This window comes from Manis javanica, chromosome 6, assembly GCF_040802235.1.
Source record: "Manis javanica isolate MJ-LG chromosome 6, MJ_LKY, whole genome shotgun sequence".
NCBI lineage: Eukaryota > Metazoa > Chordata > Mammalia > Pholidota > Manidae > Manis > Manis javanica.
In genome coordinates, this window is record NC_133161.1 from 11,231,237 (window position 1) to 11,253,630 (window position 22,394).

The window sequence follows — 22,394 nt, forward strand, 5'->3', positions numbered from 1 at the left end:
AAATGCCTTCATGGGTCAGGGATCATTCACTTCTCTGGGCCAGGCCCACCTGTTTCTTAAGGGCTCCTGGGGGAAAGGTGAGAGGTGCAAGGAAAGAAAACACGCTGACGGGGACGCTGGGTAACTCAGCCCGTGTCAGTGGGTCAGGCAGCTGGACAGGAGCACCTGGGGCAGGACTTGAGCACCACTGCCTTCGCTCCTGTAAGGCCGGCCTCTGCAGGGCCGGGCATCTGCTTGTGTGTGGGAGCGGGATGGTTCTGGAAGGGCTCCTTCCTTCCTTTTGTCAGAGTGGCTTTCCTAACTCCTTCCTGGGCAAGCTGTGGCCACAACTGGGGGCTGGCACCAGCTTCCTCCAGGGATGCCATCACTTGTGCAGCCAGTGGCTATCTTGGGATCTCTGCCAACTTCTCACCCCTAAGAGCTCCCCAGTGGAGAGCCAGCCCTTTGGGGACGATGTGTGCAGGTGAAAACTCAGTTCCAGTCCCTGGATCTGCCCTGGTGTGAGCTGATAATCTCTGACTTGTCCACCAGCCATGGTTGTGATAGTAAAAGAGAAGCACACACGTGAAATCACTCGGGTCACCAAACCTTTATTGACATAAGGTGTCTCTGTCCTTCTCTGCCTAGCTAACCTCGTGTCCTCGTTCCCTCTTCTCTCCCATATCCTCCCACTGCCTCCCAGTTCAGAGAGAAGAAGGTAAGGGAGACAGATCAGACTGAGGCTCCCTGAAGGTGACCTCTGACCCAGTCCTTGGAGACCTCCCATGGCGCTGGGCCAGCGAGCCAAACCCCCAGATGGACGGCTGGTCTCTCCTCCCGGGGGCCGCAGTCCCAGGCTCCTCCAGCCCCCGCACAGACCAGCTCCAGAAAGGACTCTGCAGGTGTTCTCCTCCCCCTGGGCAGAGGGCTCTGCCTCCTCACCTTCCCTCCCCCTCCACTGCTGAGCCTGGTGGGTAAGAAGGAGAAGCTCCCAGGCCCTGTGGCCTCTGCCTCAGCACCTCCACGCCTCTGGGCAGCGATCACTCCTGCGGCCAGGGTCTCACAGCAGCCAGGAGGGGTTGCCTAGGGCAAGGGGGGTGGGATGGAGGAAGTGGCGGTCACAGGTGCCCTTGCTGCACACACACCACACCTTCCCCTCCACCCAGCTGCTGCTCACTTCCTGCCTTCTGCAGGTCCCTTAACCTTTCCAGGGCAGAAGCCATTTCTCTGTGTGTGGGCTGGGCAATGACAAACACCCCCCACCCCATCCCAGACACACACACACAGGTTTCCCTGTCACCTTCCTTGTTCCCCTGTCCCCAGCTGGGCCCCTCTCCTGCACAGTGACCCACCTTTGCCTTTGGGTCCCAGGAAAAGGAATACATGCACTAAAGAACTCTCAGTTTCCTTGGCACAGCCCACTCTCCAGACAGCACAGCTCAACACATACTCGACGCCAGGTGCTCTGACGGGGAGAAAAAAGAACACAGTGTGGATTTGCCTCCTCCTCCGAGGCTCTGCAAGTGGGAGGAACAGGCAGGTAGAGGGGCAATATTAATGCCATGTTGTTCACATGAAAGGCGTAAGGAAAGGGCGCTGGGGGCACAGAGGAGGCTAGGACCAACCCTGAGAGGTAGGGTGGGTGCCGAGGGAAGAAAAGAGAGAATGTGACATCTGAGTTGAGCTTCAGGGGATGAGCTGGAGCTTAAAAACCAAGAACTCGCGTGAGGCATCTTCTGGAACTGAGGCCTGGAGTAGGGGAAGCGCCATGGACCCAGCCTCATGCCTATCCACCTCCACCGTGATCAGGGGTTAGAGTGAACCTGTCTCTTTGGGAGGATAGGGGCTGAGGTCCATGGGATGGACAGCGCAGAAATCTGCCCAGTGCAGGCTGGATCTGGGAGGGGATTTGCACTTGGGAGGGCAAGCTGGTCACTGAAAGGGCTCCAAGACACAGAACAGCTGCAGAAGGAAGGGAGGGGGAGAGAGGAACGGGGCTGTTACAGTGCATTTACCCTGGGCCAGGTGCCCCCAGGGGCCTGTGTGTTGAGGTCATTGGCCTCCTTTGCCGCAACTAAGGCCTGGGGAGAGCCGATTCCTTGCCTCAGGTCAGGTGACTGTGACTGTGCTCATTTTGTAGACAGGAAACTGAGGCTTGGTGAGATGGACTAATTTCCCCAACATCACTCAACTGGTAATAATTTTTGAACCCAGATTTATCTGGTCCCAAGGCCTATGCTCCTTTCACTATGAGATTCAGGGCCCCTGAGCTCAGACAGCTCTAATATCTCCACCAGGAAGTTATTGCCTGGATGTGTTCAATTTGAAATACTCCCAATGTCAAATATCATCCCAGCAATGAAGATAAAGCAAATGACTTGCATTCCTACCACGATGCTGTACAGCATATAAAGTCTTTTCGTGTCCATTATCTTTAATCCTGACAACATCCCTGTACCTAAGGCAGGCTAACAATTCTCTGTTTACAGACAGGAAGCTGATTCTCAGAGTGACTGTATGATTGAGCCCAACGATCTCACCGCTGTGGAGCAGGACAATAATCTGGGCTCCTGGAGGCCTGTGCCCATGACAGCTCTGCTGGACCTGTCCCTCTGCATGGACAGACAAGTCCAGGCCCAGGTGGGTGGGGTGCTATACTTTGTACCAAGTCTGCAGCAAGGACCAGCCCAGCCCAGTGGGTGGCCCCCTGGGCACAATGCTAGCTCTTGGCCACCTGCATATGACAGGAAACATCTTTGTACATCCATCAGCCACCGCCCATGGTGGGCCGTGTGCCTCAGTCATAGAATCACACACTGGCACCTTCCAGGCAGACTCCAATAGGCAGCCCTGGGCTCTGACGTCTCCTGCACTCTGGTGTGTGCTTAAGGATTTTAGGCCCAGCCCTGAACTAGTGGTTCCTGGACTTCCCCGTAGCTTGGGGACACATGGAAGTCAGTGTGTGGAGCTGGGAACTTCAGCATGTCCAGGAGGAGGGGGAGGCGTCTGAGACAGGGGCCAGTGGCCTGAGAGCTGCCCCAGGGTACAGCATGGGGTTGAGGTACTGATCCTCTGCCTGCGAGTGGATCCCTATCAGGAGATCACTGCAGACTCCTCCGAATGTCCCTGCCAACTGAAGCAAATCCCCCATGCATATGCCCATGTTCACGGGCCTTGTACCCACCCACTGTCCTGGGAAGCCAGTGCCCTGGGGGCCGGTGAGGTGGAGGATGGACAGAAGAGCTAAGGTCTTTTTCTTTGTTTCCTAGTTTCTGTCAGTAGCTGCCCATCAGGGACCTGGGCTTGATGCTTAGGTGGATCCAGAATTGCCCAACAGTGCCTGGAGAACATACCGTTTAGCTCTAGTCCCTCCCTTGTACCCAGCTAGGACACCACCCCCTGGCCCCCTGGCTCCTGCCTCTCCAGACACCCACCTCGCCCTGCTCAGGTATCTGCCCCAAGCCCCGGGCCCTCAGGCCTCGCCACCAGGCCTGCTTGGAGGGGTGAAGCTTCTGCCCTGCCAGCCAGGAAGGGGAGGCCCAGGGCTCCCGCCCACCCTGCCTCTCAGGCGTAGGCATCTGCCCTCGTCGCTTTCTCCCTTCTGCCCACCCTCCCTGCCTCCACCCAGCCCACACTCAACAATGGCTCTGGCTTTTAGAGCCGGCCTGGCATTTGCTTGGTTTGTATGACGGACGCAGTGGGATGTTTGGGCAAGTGCTTGTGCTAAATAAATAAACTTTGAAAGAGTTCTTATCATGCCCCATTGCTCTTTCACTGAGTTTGTTGAGGTGGAGCAAGAAAAGAATGAGTGCAGGTGGGGATGAATGGGGGGCTTGCTGATGCATGGCAGCTGCAGGGCTGCAGCCAGGAAAGGCTGTGGCATCCGCTTCCAGCACGTGCTTTTGGAAAGGGCTTTACTTTTTGTCTGTGTTGTGGGGTGATGATCTGATTTGGAATAATGGCTAGATCCTGACTCCAGACCCAAACCAATGCTGCTTCCTCTAGGCCTCGGGCCCCATGGCTCCCTTCCACGCACCCTGAGCCTGCTGTCAGACACACTGCCAGCTTGGCCCCTCTGGAGGCAGAGCACGTGCGGAAGGGTGTCCAAGTCCCCACCTTCCTACCGAACAAGCTTCTCCAGTCTCTTTCTCCCTCATTCTTTCTCTCTTATCCTATGCAGACCCCAGGGTCTTCTCCCTTCCAAAGCTAGACCCCTCTGCTCAGCCTGCCCCCTTCCTTTTTTAACCCCTCCTTACCTGGCCCCAGTCTCCTCTCTTGCAGGCACCAAAGTCAACCAGGAACGAGGCTGAAGGGTGCACAGCCCCCAAGGAACTTTTTAACTATGCCCAGTGTACCATGAGGCTGATTTCTGGAAGAGGCGAAGCAGAGAGCAACCATATGTAACCAGGGCAGCTGGCTCCAACCCCAGTTCCACCAGGCACCACTGTGGGACCTTGGCCAAGTCACTTACCTTTTCATTTCCTTTCAGCACCCTCTGCTCCCTGGGCAGCCCACCTCAAAGGATGGAGCTCAGAAGCAAGCTCATCAGAGAAAGCTCTTCTCTCACAGGTGAAATGTCTGTTTTGTTCTGAATCTCAGGGAAAGAGACCCTACCAAGCAGAGAGGGGAGAAAGGGGATAGGCAGGAGGAACATGGGGACACATGGCTTCTGATCACCCTCTAGCCTTATAAACAGCAGGGTCCTGTGCCCCCAATCCTTCTGGGTGGGAGGCATAAAACTCCCCACCACAGGGATTCCCAGATCACAGGATGTTGAAGTTGAAAAGGACCTTGGAAGGTTTTGAGCACAAACTGTCATCCAGGGGGCCACAGGCGCAGCCTCAGGCCAGCTAGCCCGGCTCTGGCGGGCATCTCAGCAGCACGCCATCCTGCCGGGAGCGTGCACGTGTGTGTTCACCTGCTGGTCTGTCATCTGCTCCTGCAGAGGCTTCCGGAGCCGCACTCCAGGGCACGTGAACCAGCGACTGGAACAAACCCCAGCCCGGGTAGCAGTGGCTTAGACCTTGCTGCCCCTTGCTGCTCCATCCTTGGCCTCCTTGACAGCCACATGCGGGACAGGACGGGACGACAGAGGAAGGGGACACTTCCCAGAGGCATGGGGGGCAGGGAAGGGAACCCATACACTGGGCAAGGACACAAAGAGGCGGAGATCAAGGGAAAGGAGAAAAATAAACCTATGATTGCAGAGAGATGACCCAGAGGCATGGACACAGATGCTCACATACCACATATACCACAACCACACACACACACCATACACATGTATACACACACCCAACCACCACACACACCACATCCCGCAGCCACATGCAGACTGTGTCATACACCACAACCACACACACACCACACCACATCATACACACAAACAAACAGGCACTCTCCCCAACACACACAAACCCCCCCCACACTGGCACAGAAACTAAGACTAAGGGAGCAGGTCCGATTGCACAGGGACAGAGGCCTTAAGACAGGAGAAATGGAGGAAAACAGAACAAATGAAAAGAGAGACAAAACCAGAAAAACAAATGTATACACTTTTTTGCCCTAAACCACTGGTTCTTAATGGAGAGTGGCAGCGCCTAGAGCCATTAGTGTCAGCTAAGCGTCCTGCAGAACGCAGGACAGCCCCCGCTACAGAATTATTTGTTCCAAGATACCAATGGAAGAAATTTCAGAAAATGTGCCCCAAATGCAGAAATCGGCGTCACGCAGCTCCCAGCGCCCATCGGGGCTGTGCTCCAGTCCTGCACATGCTGCCACCTGCCACCTGCCTGACCCTTTGCAGCCCCTGCCATTGTGGCCCTCAATGGGGGCCAGTCATACCTGGGGTGACCGCTGCCCCGGCTTCTCCGTTGAATCCTGAAGACTTGGGCTTTGAATCTGAGCTCGGCCTGAGGCAGAACAGGCTGGACCCCCTGCATATTCTCAGCCTGATCCTGACTCAGGCTGGAGTGACCTTCCAGACTCGTCCCCAGGGGCCCTGACCTCCTCGGTACCCCCAGGGCTAGGTCAGGGACTGCCTGCTGTGAGGTCAGGGACAGACTGGACAACAGCTACCCCAAGTCTGAATGCTCAGCCTTACAGATGGGACCATCAAGTGGGACAATGACCTGCCCAGAGTTACAAAAGTCTTAAATTTGGAGCCTGGGCAACAGGCCTGGGAGAGGGTGTGATGGCAGGTCTCGGCAGTGCGGCCAGGACCTGTGACTGCCGGCCATGGGCTCCGGTCTCCCTCTGGCCTCCTCACCCCCTCCCCTCCTCACCCCCTGCCCCTACCACCTCTGATATCTAGACACTGGGGGCTGGGATGCTGGGTTGCAGAAACAACTGGCTGGTCCCACTTGGAGACCTCCTGGCACAGCGTGGCCTTGGGTGGTCAAGGGAAGAGGCACTCCAGGGCACCACGTCCCCTGGGAGCCTGCCCCAGGAGGCACAGGGCTGTGGCTTTGGGATGTGAGAGGACCGTGTGAGTAGTGGCCCCATGGCCCCACCCTGGGGCGCCCACCTGCCCCACTGTCCCAACACCGTGCTGGGGTGCAGAACTGGGAGGCATGGCTGGCGGAAGCTTGTCCCGGGTGCCCTGGCCCTCCCTTCCAGCCCTCCATGCCCCTGTTGCGTGTTTCCCAATTTCCCATCTGTGGCCTGTCCTCACACAGAGGCAGGCCTGGGGGGAGGAAGCCGGGGAGTGACTGCGCCTCCTGTGGCTGCTCTGCCCCACAACAGACATCTCATTGCCCCGTCCCCTCTCGCCCCAGGGATTGAACTGGGGCCTTTGCTGGAGCCTGGCAGGGCAGGGAAGGTGGGTGGTCAGTGGCAGACAAACGCTGGCTTAATGGGCACCAAGGTCCTGGGGTCAAGGTTTGGGTTGTGGCACCTTCCCCTACCCAGCCGAGCTCACTGCCCCTGGGTGGGTGGGGAAGGCAGCTAAGAGACCTGTGCTGTTTGCCCAGGGTTCTGTGGTTGGCCTTGGGCCGGCAGCAGGAATAAAGTGCAGCTTTTCTTTCAGATTTGAGCAGGGCCCTCCTACAGCCGGCTCACAAAGACCCCCTGCCCCTGCACCTAAGCATCCCTCTCTCTCTCACACACACACATTCCTCTCTGCGATCTCCAGCTCTTTGAATCAGACACAGGGAGGGAAAAACGGACTTTGAAGCTAGTGAGTGACCCACACATACTTGTGACCCCAACTGCCCAGAAGCCCGTGTCCCAGGACACTGGGTCTCCAGCTCGCCATGGGACTGCATAAGCCCAGTCACTCTCCATCCCTTTCCAGAGGTAAAACTGAATGAAATGGTCCTCGAGACAGCTCCCAGTTAGCTGGTGTCTGAGTTCTGTGTTGTGGGACCAGGACGGTCTGCGCTTTCTGTCACCATCCTGCCAAGTGGCGTGCGAGCTGCTTCACTGTCCTGGACCCATTCGCCTGCTGGAATGAGGGGTGAGTCTGAGTTGCCTCCGCCACTAATTGGCTATATGACCTTGGTGATTTACTTCACTACTTTGAGCTCATTTTTGTTTTTTGTTTGTATCTGTAAAATGGCAATAGTAATACCTGCGTCACCAGTTTGATATGAGTTTACATGAGAACATTTAGTTAAAGGGCCAACCAGCTGGAGTGGGAAAATAAATGCTGCCTCACCAGAGGTTGTCTAAGAAAACAGGTGCATCATTTGAGGCGTGTTTATACTGAACATATTCTTCATTGTTTATCTGAAATTCAAATTTAAGTGGGTGTCACGTGATTTATGACCCCTCCCCTTCCTCATCACTGTCTGAGTCTCAGGTTGGTCTGCCCTACTCAGACCTTTCCAGAGAAGGTCACCAGGTGTCCCAAAGTCCAAGGCCTCAAGTCTTTTGAAGGCCTTCCTTTCCTGGACAGGCCTGGGGGTAGGGAGGGAGACCCAGGCAGAGGAGGAGTTTGCCAAGGCCCCAAATGGCAGGCAGGTCTGCAGCCTGTCTCTTTAAATCTCAGGTGATTTGGGAGGAGGGAGGGAGTGTCTGCACAGTTCCACTCACTTCAAGGAGGAACTCCTGGCGGAGGAGCCTAGAGGAGGGAGTCCCAGCTCTGCCAACTGTAGGAAACTCCAGGAGCGCTCAGCTGCCTAGCTGGGGCACCCCAAGAACCCTGCTGAGGGGGTCAGGGAGGTTGGAGACAGGGCCTCTGCAGGGTGAGGGCAGGCCGGCCCTGGGGGTGCCGATGTGGCCCCAAGGCTGAGTCAGTCAGGGTCTGGCCTTGGCCTCAGCCCAGCAAGGAGCCCACCCTATACTCCATGGGGCTGCCACTGCCCAAGAAAGGACTCATTCTCTGCCTGTGGAGAAAGTTCTGGAGATGGTCCCAGAGGCAGGAGCCCTGGGCCCAGAGCCAAGATGAGCAGAACCTACAACAGCAACAAAGGTGAGTCTCCGTCCTCCCCCTAACCCCTCACCCCAGGTGAGCACGTGGTCCGCACCAGACCCCCCACCCCAGGTGAGCGCCTGATCCTCCCCCTGCCCCACATCACCCTAGGTGAGCACCTAGTCCTCCCCCTGCTCCCCCAACCCAGGGGAGCACCTAGACCTCCCCTTGCCCCCCGACCCCAGGGGAGCACCTAGTTCTCCTCCTGTCCACAAACCCCAGGGGAGCACCTAGTCCTCCCCCTGCCCCCTGGCCCCAGGGGAGCACCTAGTTCTCCCCCTGTCCACAAACCCCAGGGGAGCACCTAGTCCTCCCCCTGCCCCCTGGCCCCAGGGGAGCGCCTAGTCCCCCCCTGCCCCCCTACCCCAGGGGAGCGCCTAGTCCTCCCCCTGCCCCCCCCCCCCGGGGAGCACCCTGTCCTCCCCCTGCCCCCCCACCACAGGGGAGCACCTAGTCCTCCCCCTGTGCCATCATTCCAGGTGAGCGCCTAGTCCTCCCCCTGCCCCCCACCCCAGGGGAGCGCCTAGTCCTCCCCCTGCCTGCCCACCCCAGGGGAGCGCCTAGTCCTCCCCCTGCCCCCCTGCCACAGGGGAGCACCTAGTCCTCCCCCTGCGCCATCATTCCAGGTGAGCGCCTAGTCCTCCCCCTGCCCCCCCACCACAGGGGAGCATCTAGTCCTCCCCCTGCGCCATTATTCCAGGTGAGCGCCTAGTCCTCCCCTGCCCGCCCACCCCAGGGGAGCACCTAGTCCTCCCCCTGCCCCCCCACCCCAGGTGAGCGCCTCAGTCTGTCCCTCCACCCTCTGTTCCCCTTTGCAGGTCCTTCTTTGGAACCCCTCTCTGGACAGACTGTGTTCTAAGGCTGGCTTCTTGGGAGTATTTTATCTCCAGTCTTGGCCTGGGGGCTAGCTCCCCAGGATGCCAGGTGGAAGGGGTAGGGGCGGGCATGGACACAGGTGTTCACTATCTTTAAGATCCAGTTCAATTATGCAAGCCTCTTGTGTGTACATCCCTGCCGGGCCTTGGGAAGCTTATGGCATCACAGAGCCACCCCCACCCAAGAGGTGCTGGCAGGCCAGGACAATACCTTTCATTCCTACCCCCTGCCCCTAGAACAGCCTCTCTGGCAGAAGCACGCAGCACATACACATACACATGTGAGATGAATGAATGAATGAATGAATGAATGAATGAGGCAGAGAGGGACTGCAGATACTAGTGACTGCAAGAGGACAATGTGATAATGGTTATTATTCCTGTGTTATCGCATCAGCCACGGACCAAGGCCCTGCTGTAGGCCAGGCCCCGGGGGCACGTGGGAATGAAGAAAGCTGGGACCCAGCCACAGGATTTGCTTCTCTTGGCGGGGAGAGGGGCAGGGGAGGCTGGCCAAAATGCCCCTGTGCTTAGGACAGTGCCCACCCACTCTCAGCTGAGGATTCCAGGGGCTCCAGGGTTTGGGCCCTATGGAAATCTAGGTTGTTGCTTCCAGCCTCTGAAAACTTCCCTAAACTTATATGAACCCCCTCCTGCCCAGTCCCATGGCGGCTTATGAGTTGGGAGCTGGAGAGGAGGGCGGATGAGGAGGCCTGAAGCCATCCCTGCATGGGGTGCCCCCTCCAAAGTCTGTGTGGATCTCCCCCCCCAGGTGCTGGCATGCTTGAAGAAAGTGCTTCTGGTGGGGCTTTCCCTGGGCCCCTGAGGAGGCGGGTAATATATGTGTTCACAGGGGGAAGCCCGGAGTTGTGTGTCTGAGGGCCACAGGATCAGGGCCTGCCTGAAGCTGATGCGGAGGCTAGGGGCTGCTTCTCCTCTTTTGCTCAAGGCTCTGGGCTGGGGAGGTGCCCCTTCTTGAGTTTGGGCTTCCCATGCCTCACACCAGCTGCCCACTTCCCCCCCGCAGGCCTAGGAGGGTGGGGGCTGAGTGCATGTCTGACTGATGACATTTTGAGGCAACAGACGGGCATTGTTGGAAGAGAGGCTGCCCCTGCATCCACTCATGGGACCCCGGGGGGCTTGGGAGGTGGGGGCTGAGCTTCCTGGAGTGCCTGTGGGAGAGGAGGACAGAGTGGAGGACCTGACCCCCCAGGGCGGGCTGCCTCCACTGGTCTTTCTTGCCCCCGTTTCTTCTTAAGACTGGCAGGTGGGCCTCTTCTTATAGCCTTGGGCTAGGAAGGCCTGATGCCACCACTCTGAGAGAGCCTTGTCTGTACCTTATCTCCCTACCTGGTTCCTGGTTCTCAGCCCTTTTCTTCCAGAAGCCTCCAAGTCCGGAGGGCCGATTCCCCTCTGGGTGTGTCCTCCACAGGACACTGCAGTCGCTGGGAAGGGGCATGGCCTAAGCCGCCAGTCACCCAGCCTCAAGGAGGACGTGTGGGCAACTAGATCGGTATGAGGTGACAGTGCAAGTGAGGACAATATTGACAGAGGAGGCGAGCTGATGGAAGAAAGCAGCAAACAGTGTCACAGGCACCCATCTTAGCTCCTAAAAACCCCAAACCAGCCACAGCGGGTAGGGCATTATCCCGTGAAGGAAGTGGGCCCAGAGTGGGCAAGTGGTGACATCAAAACGTGTGCCACGGCTCAGAGGAGGACTCTGCGTGGGGTCAGGGGCCTCCGGTGGGTGGAGCATGGCCCAGTGAGAAGGGAAGGCTTTATGGTCTCTGCAGGATGGCAGGGGACCCAGTGTTCCTCTCTGTCTAGTAGACTTGTCTGGGTCTTAGTCACGCCACCCCCTCTGCTTAGATCCACATCATTGGACCCAAGCCTCACTGTCGCCCTTCTCACATTTCTTCTGCATTGTCTCTCCCTGAGCCTTGAATTCGCTTATTCCCTGAGCGCCAATGTACTGAACAGTTATTGAGCATAAAGCACTCCGTTGGGGTTGTATGCAATGAACACGACCCATTCCCTGCTCTCATGGGCGAAATGCACCAATACACATCAACTTGGATTAAAAGTGAGATCGGCGAGCATCGGTGTAGGCAAGTGTCATGGGAGCATAGAAGAGGGCGCTTGTGGGGTCTGGCTTCAGCTGCTGTGGGCGTGTGGGCAGATTCCAAAGGCTACCTGGCCTGACCCCTCAACATGACCCTGCTGGCACCTTCTCCCTCCCACGAGTTGGTGGGAAGGTGCTGAACACCAGGGGGTCTTCTCTGTATGAATACATGTGCATGGGCTTGTCTGTGAGAAGGAGGCCTGGGGACCCTGCCTCAGCGAACACACATGCACACGTGTACCTGTGAGGCATAGGTACTGGCTTGCAGCGGTGAGAAAGGCGGCCCAACTCCAAGTCTGGAAAAAGCCACTTTCCTAAAGCTCTGGCTTCCTCCTGTGGTTGCCAACGTGAGGCCAGCCCAGGCCTCCTCCCTACATATGACTGTCCTTTCCTCCACCTGTGGTCGCTGCTCCAGGCTGGCCCCCTCCCCGGAGAAAATTCATGAAGAGCCATAAAACTAGAAGAACCACATAACTTAGTGGTGAGAGCCCGAGGCTGGGTGCTTAGCCAAGCATTCTGCCTTAACTCTGTGTCATGTTCTGGCCATGATTTGGTTATGCTGCCTCAGTTTCCTTTTCTGAAAAATGAGAGAATTATTCTGCCTTGGTCACAGGTTGTAAGGGCAAAAGTGGTAATAGGTGAGATGCTGCTTTGTAACAAATGGTCGTGATGAAAAAACCCCGCAAGAGTTGAAAGGCAATGCCCCAGAAGGAGGCAGCAGAGATCTGGGAACCCCCTCCTATTAGACTGTATTCCCTGGGAGCCCCTCCTTAGTGCCTGCACCTTGTGTGTGCCCTCCCCTTCTCAAGGGCACCCTCTTCTGAGAGGGGTCTTGTGGCGAAAGCAAGGGGACCTGTGTGGTGGACACAGTCCCATCTGCCACCTCTAATCCCTCTTCAAACCCTGACTGACACAGAGAATGGTGGCAGAGAAATGACCAGGGGGCACTGGCCCCACCTCTGCCTCCCACTCTTTTGGACATGTCACTTCAGGAATCCAGGCCTCGCTTGCCCTCTGTGACATGAACAGAGACTAGATCTCCAGCTCTAAAATTCCGATTTGAATTCTCCTCCGAGACATTCTCGATCTTGCCTGTTTTCCCAGCAAACAAATGCATAACTTCACTCTTGAACACACCGATGCATACAAGGATATGTACACAATCTGCAAGAATGGAGGAGAGGATGGGGTGGAGGGAACTTGGTAGCCCAGAGGGAACTCCGAGGGGGAGATCAATGATTTGTTTACTCTATAAAAAACAGGGTAGGTTTTGTGCCAGGAACCTTGCAGTAGGGGTTCTTCCTGTGTCATACTGAATGAGACTGTTCGATTTTAGAATTAATTTTCTGGCAAAACAAAACATTCTAGACCCTGAAAACGCCTTTCATATTATAATTTCAGATGTGCTCTGTCATTTCTTTTTGCTACGTGATCAATGGATGTTTAAAAGGCTTCTCCTTTCTGGTTTCTCTCTTAGTGAAGTATTTAATGATTTGTAAGGAAGCATGTATAGGGAATTTCTCATTTCTTTTAATGTGAAGATTCCTTTACTTAAAAAATGGATTATGAATAGCTGTACCTCTAAGTCAGAGGTTCTCTACCTTGGCACTATTGACATGTAGGGTAGGATAACTCTTTGTGATAGGAGGCTGCCCTGTGTTAGATGCTTAACAGATCCCTGGTCTCTACCCACTAGATGCCAGGAGCACCCCCACTCCCAGTTGTGACAACGGAAAATGTCTCGGACAGTGCCACATCCTGGGGGACGGGGCAGGAGGTCACCCCTGGTGGGGAGCCCTTGCTCTGAATCACTGCCTGTAAATGAGGGATGCTGGTATAATGTTAAGCATTCTGTTAAATAAAGTGAAAATTTCCCCTGGAAGGGAGTAAATATAATTTAACCATTCAAACTGGAAGATGTTTAATCAGTATCTCTCCTTCCTACTCCGGGGAGGTGGCTGGCAGAGACCTGGTGAAGATGTATCCGTTTTGCTCTAGATCTAAACTTCAGAGTGGGGTTGCTTTGGAAGAAGGTACTTGTGCTTCAGGCACAAGAATCTCTCGATGGGTCTGCTCTTGCTCATTTTTTATGGAATCTTTGGGTAGGCAGGTGTTTTGGGGGTCTCTTACACTGCCCAAAATGTGAGCCAGGGCTTTCTCTGCTGCCCCCTTGGGGCCCTGTGAGCTATGGCAAGTAATTGCCCTTCTCAAACCCCTAAGAACCACTCATACCCTGCCCCGCTTTGCGCTGGATTCTGGGGTTTGCCACCTAGAAGAGGGCCAGTTCCCTACAAACCTTGCTGGGTTGAGTCACAAGCTGCTTCTTACCCCAGAGTGTGGTTGCCAGATAATATTCAGAACACTGAGTTAAATCTGAATTTGAGATAAACAATGAAAGTGGTTAGTGTAAGTATGTCCCAAATATTACATGTGACACACTTACATTAAAAAAGTACTGGTGGCATGCCTAAAATTCAGATCTAACTGAGCTTCCCATATTTCTGTTTGGTGAACCTGGCAAGCCCAGGTCTCAGGGTACATCCTTGTCCTTCCCAGGCCCAGTAGGCCAGTTGGCAGAGGTGAGCAAAGGAACATGTAGGGACTAGAGGTTTGGCAGGGGTACATCTGTGGGCTTTAGAGATGTGCAGGGATAAAAATATCTTGGGGGCCTACCACCAAAGGGTCTCCCCACTCATATCTTAGGAAGCAGGGAGCAGAAGAACTCTGCACTTGGGTCTGTTTCTAGCTTTGCCATTAACCTTTAGTCAAGATGGAGCCCCAAACGAGGAACTGATTGGAGGAGGAGAGAGAAAGGACACAAAGATGAGATAGTGACTGATCTCTGCCCTCCAGTTCCCCTAGTGTGGAGGAAGAGGCAGGTACTGAACACAACCCACAGTGAAAGGTCTAAAATAAAAGTGAGGCTGGAGGAAAGGGTGGAAAGCTTCCTGGGGAGGGGATGTGTGTGTTTGCACATGTGTGTGTGTGCAGGCTGGGGAACAGTGCTGGCTCTAGAATATCCATGAAGGAGGAGTTTGTGCAAATTGTTGGGCAGGTGGTGGTGGTGGTGAGGGGGGAGGTGGAGAAAACTTGCTTTGCAGCTGTGTTTGCATACCAAGCATACTGCTTTTTACCTAGATTGTATATTTGCCTAAGGTTGGCTTGGGGGCAGCTGATGGAGATAATGAGGAGCGGCAGTAAGGCCAAGCCACCTTCTGGCACTGCTGCAGGTTCATTCATTCCACAGACAGTGGCAATGAGTCTCCCAAAGGCTTATTCCTAGGCCTGGAACACAGCATGGGTGGGGAGTGAGGTTCCTGGCAGAGGGAATGTTATGGCACAGGCGTTAGGAGAATGCTCTGCTCTGGGGAGGGGAGACCCCATGCTGCTACGTGGAAGGAGTGAGTGGGAGGAGGGGCGTGTGGAAAAGAAAGACCTCTCGGTTCTCTCTCCTTGGCCATTTAAGGATCCACCAGGCTTTAGCAAGCTGCGGCTGCACTTGCCATTTAGAGACTATCCTGGCAGCATGGAGGACAGACTGGGGCCGACAGGGGGAGGGGTGTGAGTCTCGCTCATAGCTCCTCTCCTGACACCCTTCTACCCCCAGCCCTGGGGGTCCATCTCCTGTCACTACCAGCGTGCGAGTTCCTGGTCACATAATTGACAGTCTGTAGAGAAATACGGTGATTTCATTCATTCCCTTAGAAAGGCCAAATGGCTCTGGCCAAGAGAGAAAATTGGATAAAAGGGGCCTCACGTGTCTTAGTCAGGGTGAGTTTTGATTTTAAAAAAGGTTTTTAGTTCGTTGTGGGACTAAAACTTAAGAGAGAATGGAGAGTCAGAGAACATGATCTTTTTGCCTGAAACATGTGTGAAGTATGGTGAGACTATAGTCTGATTCAGGGGCCAGATGAGAAGGGCCCACTGCTGCTCTCTGGTTGAGGCCTGAGGGTGCTGCTGGACGGGTGCTGGGCTGAGAAGGCCCAGGAAGGCGAGCCTCGCGCAGTAGGAGAAAATGGTCTGCCTCTACCTGCTGACTTCCTTCACCGACATGAGGAATTCCTTGTACCCCTGGTCCATGAAAACAAGGCTTATCTCGGAGGGTGATCTCAAGGCCCTTGGTGAACTAAAACAGGGTTTCTCCAGAGGTCAGTAGGTCAGGAGCTGAACAAGTGTTTAAGTAGAACTCCGTCCCCCTGTATCCAATACACAGAGATAACACATTCACACACACTCACTGGGCCTGGCACCCTGGGGCAGAAAATCAGTCACTGACACTCTCCCACACAAGCTGGAGGGGAAAACCTTGTTCTGGGGTAACTAACTGGCTGGGAAAAAAGAGATCACCCTGGTGGCCTCACTGCCCCGATCAGGGACCTTGGGTTCATTGCCACCGACGTGCACGTTCTTGTACCTCTAAGCAAAGCTATCACCCCTGCTCCACAGGCCGTGCCCACCTCTGCCACTTTTCTGACCCCATTCTCTTGCAGGATCTGGGAGTCTCCTCTGCTTCTAGCTGCCAAAGAGAATGATGTCCAGGCTCTCTGCAAGCTGCTCAAGTATGAGGCCTGTGAGGTACACCAGAGAGGTAAGGGGCAGAGCCCTCAGCTCCAGGCAGCCCTGCACCCGTGAGTCCCCAGTGTAGCCCAGCACCTTCTGCAGTAGGTCCCTAAATCTCTACTGTCCCCATCCGCTGACCTGCAGAAGCCAGACAACCCTTCTTTCTGTCAATGCCAGGAGCCCTGGGGGAGACAGCACTGCACACTGCAGCCCTCTTTGACAGCCCGGAGGCTGCCCTGGTGCTGATGGAGGCTGCTCCGGAGCTGGTCTTTGAACCTATGACATCTGAGCTGTTTGAGGGTAAGGGGCCGAGGGGCCCAGGATGGGGGGAAGGGGTGACCTGTTGGATATTCCAAGTCAGTTTCTGTGGTGGATAATTTGGGGAAACCAAAGAAGGAATCTGAACCCCTACTCTCCACCCCCCCTTCTCCCTTGTCATTCTCACTGTCATCAGAGCACTGACCCCTTGAAATGCAAGAGGCCTGGCGAGAGGAAAGAGATGGGCAGAAGCTCTGCCAGGCCCAGGGCACTCCATCCCCCACTAGGCTGCCGTGGGGAAGAGGAGCAGGTGTAGATATGGGAGGGACCCCCTGCAGGATCCTGGGGACAGACCCCGTGACTGAGGGCTGTCCCCGAGCCAGGTCAGACTGCGCTGCACATAGCCATCATGAACCAGAACGTGAACTTGGTGAAAGCCCTGCTTGCCCACGGGGCCAGCGTCTCTGCAAGAGCTACAGGCGCAGCTTTCCGCCACAGCGCCCGCAACCTCATCTACTTTGGTGAGGGCTCGGGCCAGGGCCAGGGCTGGGGGAGGCCGGGGGAGAGGGGGGAGAGAGCAAAGGGGGGGGGGGTTGAGCAGAGCTCCAGCCCTAGGGCACCTGGGAGGGGCCAGCCTCTCGGGACTTCAGGCCAGACACGACCCCCCCTGACCCTCTGCACCACACCTGCCTCTGCCTCTGCTGACAACGGTCCCCAAGCCCAGGGCCAAGATGGGGGAAGAGGCGGTCGCTCGGGGAGACAACCCATCTCACCCCGCACTCAGGCCATGGAGCCCTCTTGTCCCCAGGGGAGCACCCTCTGTCCTTTGCTGCCTGTGTGGGCAGCGAGGAGATCGTGCGGCTGCTCATTGAGCACGGAGCTGACATCCGGGCCCAGGACTCCCTGGGTAAGAGCGGGGCTGGGAGGGGAGGAACGGGGACAGCCCCCAGGCACCCCTGGGGTGGGCATCGGGAGCTCCAGGGACTTTGGTCTGGGGGCCAGGTGACACCCGTGTCCTCTCCCAGGAAACACTGTGCTGCACATCCTGGTCCTCCAGCCCAACAAACCATTTGCCTGCCAGATGTACAACCTGCTGCTGTCCCACGATGGGCACGGGCCCCGCCTGCCAGCCCTGGACCTCGTGCCCAACCACCAGGGTCTCACCCCCTTCAAGCTGGCCGGCGTGGAGGGCAACACCGTGGTGAGGGCCCCCCAGACCCGTGCTGTCCCTCTCATGACCCTCCTCCTACATTCCGGCCCTTTGAGTGAATACCTGGGAACAGTCATCCCTGATGCTTGAGTCCCATTTTCAGCTCAGACTGGGATTTATTTCTCCTCCCCTGTTCCTCACGCCCCTTGTCCCCTTTCTTTCCCATGTTCTCTCCCCTGAGGGCTTAGAGAGCCTAGAGCCCACCCTGGGGAGGTGTGTGATGCCCAGGGCCCCTGCCCGGTCAGCTTGCCGGGCAGCAGCCCTCCAGCCGCTCACCTCCTCCTCCCATGATCTGGGAAGGTGGGTTCTTCTGCTCCAAAGGCTGTGGTCATTGAGTGAGGAGCAGCCCCCTTCCAGCTGTGCTGTTCCCCTGGAGAGCCTCCCACTCCCTCTGGGGACACCCCTTTGTTTGCCCTCCTCACTCAGCCCCCACCCCCACCAGATGTTCCAGCACCTGATGCAGAAGCGGAAGCACGTCCAGTGGACGTGCGGGCCACTGACCTCCACTCTCTACGACCTCACAGAGATCGACTCCTCGGGGGATGAGCAATCTCTGCTGGAACTGATTGTCACCACCAAGAAGCAGGAGGTGCTGTCTTCAGGTTTGAGCGCAGCTGGGGAGGGAAGTCAGGCCTTCTGAGCTGATGGCTCTATTCCCCCACCGCAGGCTCGCCAGATCCTGGACCAGACCCCCGTGAAGGAGCTGGTGAGCCTCAAGTGGCAGAGATACGGGCAGCCATACTTCCGTGTGCTGGGCGCCATCTACCTCCTGTACATCACCTGCTTCACCATGTGCTGCATCTACCGCCCCCTCAAGCCCAGGGCCAGCAACTGCACCCATTCCCGGGACAACACCCTCCTACAGCAGAAGCTCCTTCAGGTGCGGCCCAGGAGCTGAGCCGTGGGGCAGGATTCAGCTCGGCCCTCCCGACTTAGCGCTTTTCTGCCCCGCATTTCCCCCTTTACCTAGGTCTCAGAAACATAGGCACAAGCTCAAAATACACACACACACAGGGAGAGGCGACTGAGGTGGCCAGACTTAACAGGTTAACAAGAACCTTGCAAGGCCCGTGACCTTATGCGTGGACACTGACGTGTGCCCAGGGTGCAGGGCAGATGCCTGGAGTTCCTGAGGGCTCTGACCCTGGTTCCTCCCACAGGAGGCCTACATGACCCCCGAGGATGACATCCGACTGGTGGGGGAGCTGGTGACCGTCATTGGGGCTATGATCATTCTGCTCATAGAGGTCAGTTGTGGACAGGATGAGGGTGAGGCTATTTGCCCCAGGGGTCCAGCCTGAGCCCCTGTCTACAAGTGCCTGTGTGTCTTCCTGGCCTGGATACAGATTCCAGACATCTGCAGGGTGGGAATCACTCACTTGTTTGGACAGACCAACCTCGGGGGGCCGTTTCACATCACCATGTGAGTCTCTTTACTCTCACCCCCATCCCTTCCCTCACCCACTGGCTCCCTGGCCCCTTGGGAGCCCTGACTCCAGAAGTCCCTCTCCAGTGAGGTGTGTGTGACCCTGTGTATTGTGCTTCTGACGGCCGAATCTGAGTGTGTGGGTACTGTCTGCCTGCCTGCCCGTCACACTCTTCTTCTCGGGCCCCGGGATAAGCCCAGCCCCCTCTCATCACGCCCTCCTGCTCTCCCCAGCATCACCCACGCCTGCCTGGTGCTGGTGATCATGGTGATGCGGCTCACCAACACCCGCAGGGAGGAGGTGCCCATGTCCTTCGCGCTGGTGCTGGGCTGGTGCAGCATCATGTACTTCGCCCACGGATTGCAGATGCTGGGCCCCTTCACCATCATGATCCAGAAGGTCTGTGTCCCCCACCAAGCTTTCTAGAGAAGGGTCCTAGAGCAGGGACTTCTGCAGACCCTTCCGTGAAAGGCCAGGTGATAGATATCTCAGGCTTTGTGAGCCACATATGGCCTCTGTTGCGTATTCTTTTCTTTTCCTCCTCCTCCACTGCTGCCTCCTTCTTTATTTTTTACCCAATCCTTTAAAAATGTAAAAACCATTCTTAGTTCAAGACTGTACCAAAACAGGCCAAGCCAATTGGTCTCCAGGCAGTGGTCGGCCACCCCCGTCCTACAGGGTGGGGCTGTTAGCCTCCCACGGGCAGACCTGTTAGTGGCTGGAAAGGACAGTTGCTCCAGGGGGCTGGGGTGATGTTTTCCTTCCCCTCGCCTCCCTCTAGATGATTTTTGGTGACCTGATGCGGTTCTGCTGGCTGATGGCTGTGGTCATCCTAGGCTTTGCCTCAGGTTAATCAGGTTTGGGATGGGGGCGGTGGGAGGTAGAGGTTCGAGGGGCCCAGAGAGTACAGAACTCTTCTGGATGAACTTGGGGGCGGTGGGGGGAAGGTGGGAGGGAGGGCAGAGGAAAGAGGAGACCCTGAAGTCTGAGGATGGGCCGCCCCTTGGAGATGAGGGGAAACCGGGAGCGTTAGAAGAGGTGGCTCTTGGGGTCAGGACAAGCCACATGGGAGATAAGGGGACATAAGACCCCCGAGTATGCAGGGCTGGAGGGCTGGGAAGGAGGAAAGAGGCAGTGAAGAGCTGGCTGTGGTCCAGCCAGTGTGTGCTGCCCAGGGTAACTCACCCCGTGGGTGGGGCAGCCTTCTATATCATCTTCCAGACAGAGGACCCTGAGGAGCTGGGCCATTTCTGCAGTTACCCCATGGCTCTGTTCAGCACCTTTGAGCTATTTCTCGCCATCATCGACGGTCCCGCCAACTACAATGTGGATCTGCCCTTCATGTACAGCATCACCTATGCTGCCTTTTCCATCATCGCCCCACTGCTCATGCTCAACCTCCTTATCGCCATGATGAGTGACACGCACTGGCGGGTGGCCCAGGAGCGGGATGAGCTCTGGAGGACCCAGGTGAGCCCCCTGGTGGAAAGGAGGGTCAGTGACATCATCCCAGCCAAGGCCTGGCCTAGGCTCACACAGAAGCAGCAGGGTATTTTGAACCCACGTGTTTGGACAGTTATTGTTCAGTACACAAAATAATGCAAAGTGTACAGAGGCACTGGAGGAGCAGGACAACTGAGCAATTCTGGAGTGACAGAAAATAATTCCTCATAGTTTGTTCGAAAAGTAAAAGATCAGTCTTTTCTAGACTAATCAACAAGATAATGGTGGCTAAAACTGCATTTAGTACATTTCATTATTGAATGACAACTGGAGTATCACATCTTGGCAATATTTAAGTCTGCAAAGTTTGACCCTAAAAACTTGTTGTTAAGAATAATACCACAGAAACTTCTTATAGGACTAGAAGCTATCTTCAGTAGATAAATCCTCATAACGGGGACAGAAGACTATTAACTGAATCAAGTCATCGTTTAAAAATATACTTAGAAAACAATCTATCTCAACAAAAATAATTTCACCCAAATGAAAATGGAAATCCTCAAAACTGGATAGCCCTGGCTCTACCGTGTAGAAAAATGGAGTTTAAAAAACCTAAACTGACTGTGGTTGGCTCAGGAAAATACCTTTTCCATGCAAATGTGCTGATCTCAGAGGAAATGTTTGCATTTAGAAGTGGCCTTTACATATGTCAGGTCAAAACATCCTGCAGCCCTGAGGACCCTTCCCATCTGCTTTGCCCTCCTTCCTGCCTCCTTGGAGCGAGGTCTCAGCCTCCTGCAGGGCCAGCCTGGCATCGGCATGGATGTTAGGTCGTTGGGTGAAGAACTGCAGGGTTTACGTCCCATCAATTCTCTCCTGCAGAAGAGTGAGCCAAGCTGTCACCAGCACCCCCAGTTCAAGGGTGTTGTCACCTGCTGGCATCCAAGAGCTCTGAGTTTCCTAGTGGTTGCTGAACTGTTGTCTCCTGCCCAGTGCCCTCTCCTCTCCTGCCCTTCTCAGTCTGTATTTCCCAGTCAGCACCCAGCTCCTGACATCACCTCTTTCCCCCATGCACAGGTCGTGGCCACCATGGTGATGCTGGAGCGGAAGCTACCTCGGTGCCTATGGCCTCGCTCTGGGATCTGTGGGCTCAAGTATGGGATGGGGGACCGCTGGTTCCTGCGGTGAGTGATGCTGTGGGGCTGGGTACCCCCCTGCTCAGACAACCTCCTGCTCCCGGGGGCCCTATGCAGGCCTGTATGGTCCCCAGGCCCCAGGCCCACTGCCTGTAAGGGGCCCCTCTGGGTGCCTGGGACCCTGAAAGCATCCTGAGCCGCTGACCCCATGTGTGCTGCTGCCCCTGGCCTGGCCGTGAAGGGCTGGAATGCCCCCACCCCAGTTGTTGCAGACAAGGGGAAAAGTGTGAGGATGGGCACACACAGCAGACAGCACGGTCCAGGACCAACCCTCCCATCCTCGGCTGCCTCTCATGTCCTCTGCTCCCCACAGCGTGGAAGACAGACAGGATCTCAACCGGCAGCGAATCCGGCGCTACATGAAGGCCTTCAGCAGCCAGCTCTCTGAGGATGACTTGGCCAAAGACTCGGAAAAGCAGAAGCCCACCCACCCCTCCAGCCCCTGTCCACCCCTGGCTACCCTCTCGGCATCTCGCAGCACCAACTGGGAGCAGCTCTGGCAGGGGACCCTGAGGCTGGCACTGCAGGGGGTGGCCAGCAGGGCCCTGGAGGACGGGGAGGGTTGGGAGTACCAGATCTGAGGCCCGCTCCTGCTGCATTCTGGTGGCGCCTCTTGCTCCCCTGGGAGCATCCAGACCCAAACCCCCAGCCCTGACAGGTCTGCCTCCCACCCAGGCAGCTCTGAGAGCTGCAAGTGCGGCCCACCTGAGTCCCAGGTCTCCGCTGCATGCCCGGCTCTGGGGCAAATAGCTGCCACGGTGGCCCACACGGCACCCTGAGCACGGCTGGGCCATGAGGAGCAGTGGACCACGGGAGGCCTTCCCCGTGTCCTCCGCACTGTCAGCACAGAGCACTTTAAGGACAGGTACCCAGTCTCTGTCCCAGTGTCACAGCAGCAAGAGGACAGCCCT

The 22,394-nt window shown here is 56.2% G+C and overlaps 1 protein-coding gene across 2 annotated transcripts; it reads left to right on the top strand.

Annotated features, from left to right (window-relative positions):
• Nucleotides 1-7,828: 7,828 nt before the first annotated feature.
• On the top strand, nt 7,829-22,082 carry LOC108389319 (transient receptor potential cation channel subfamily V member 6-like). Of its 2 annotated transcripts, none has more exons than XM_073238314.1 (15): nt 7,829-8,392; nt 15,880-15,977; nt 16,127-16,249; nt 16,591-16,728; nt 17,016-17,114; nt 17,233-17,408; nt 17,860-18,006; nt 18,085-18,297; nt 18,578-18,664; nt 18,764-18,840; nt 19,078-19,243; nt 19,626-19,692; nt 20,046-20,314; nt 21,365-21,471; nt 21,797-22,082. In XM_073238314.1, the coding sequence occupies exons 1-15, from the start codon at nt 8,268-8,270 to the stop codon at nt 22,062-22,064; spliced, it is 2,160 nt and encodes a 719-aa protein (XP_073094415.1). In that variant the 5' UTR covers nt 7,829-8,267; the 3' UTR covers nt 22,065-22,082. The 2 variants fall into 2 exon arrangements, with proteins under 2 accessions (XP_073094415.1, XP_073094416.1); XM_073238315.1 differs by having other exon boundaries at nt 8,050-8,392; nt 16,992-17,114.
• The last annotated feature ends 312 nt before the right edge of the window (nt 22,083-22,394 follow it).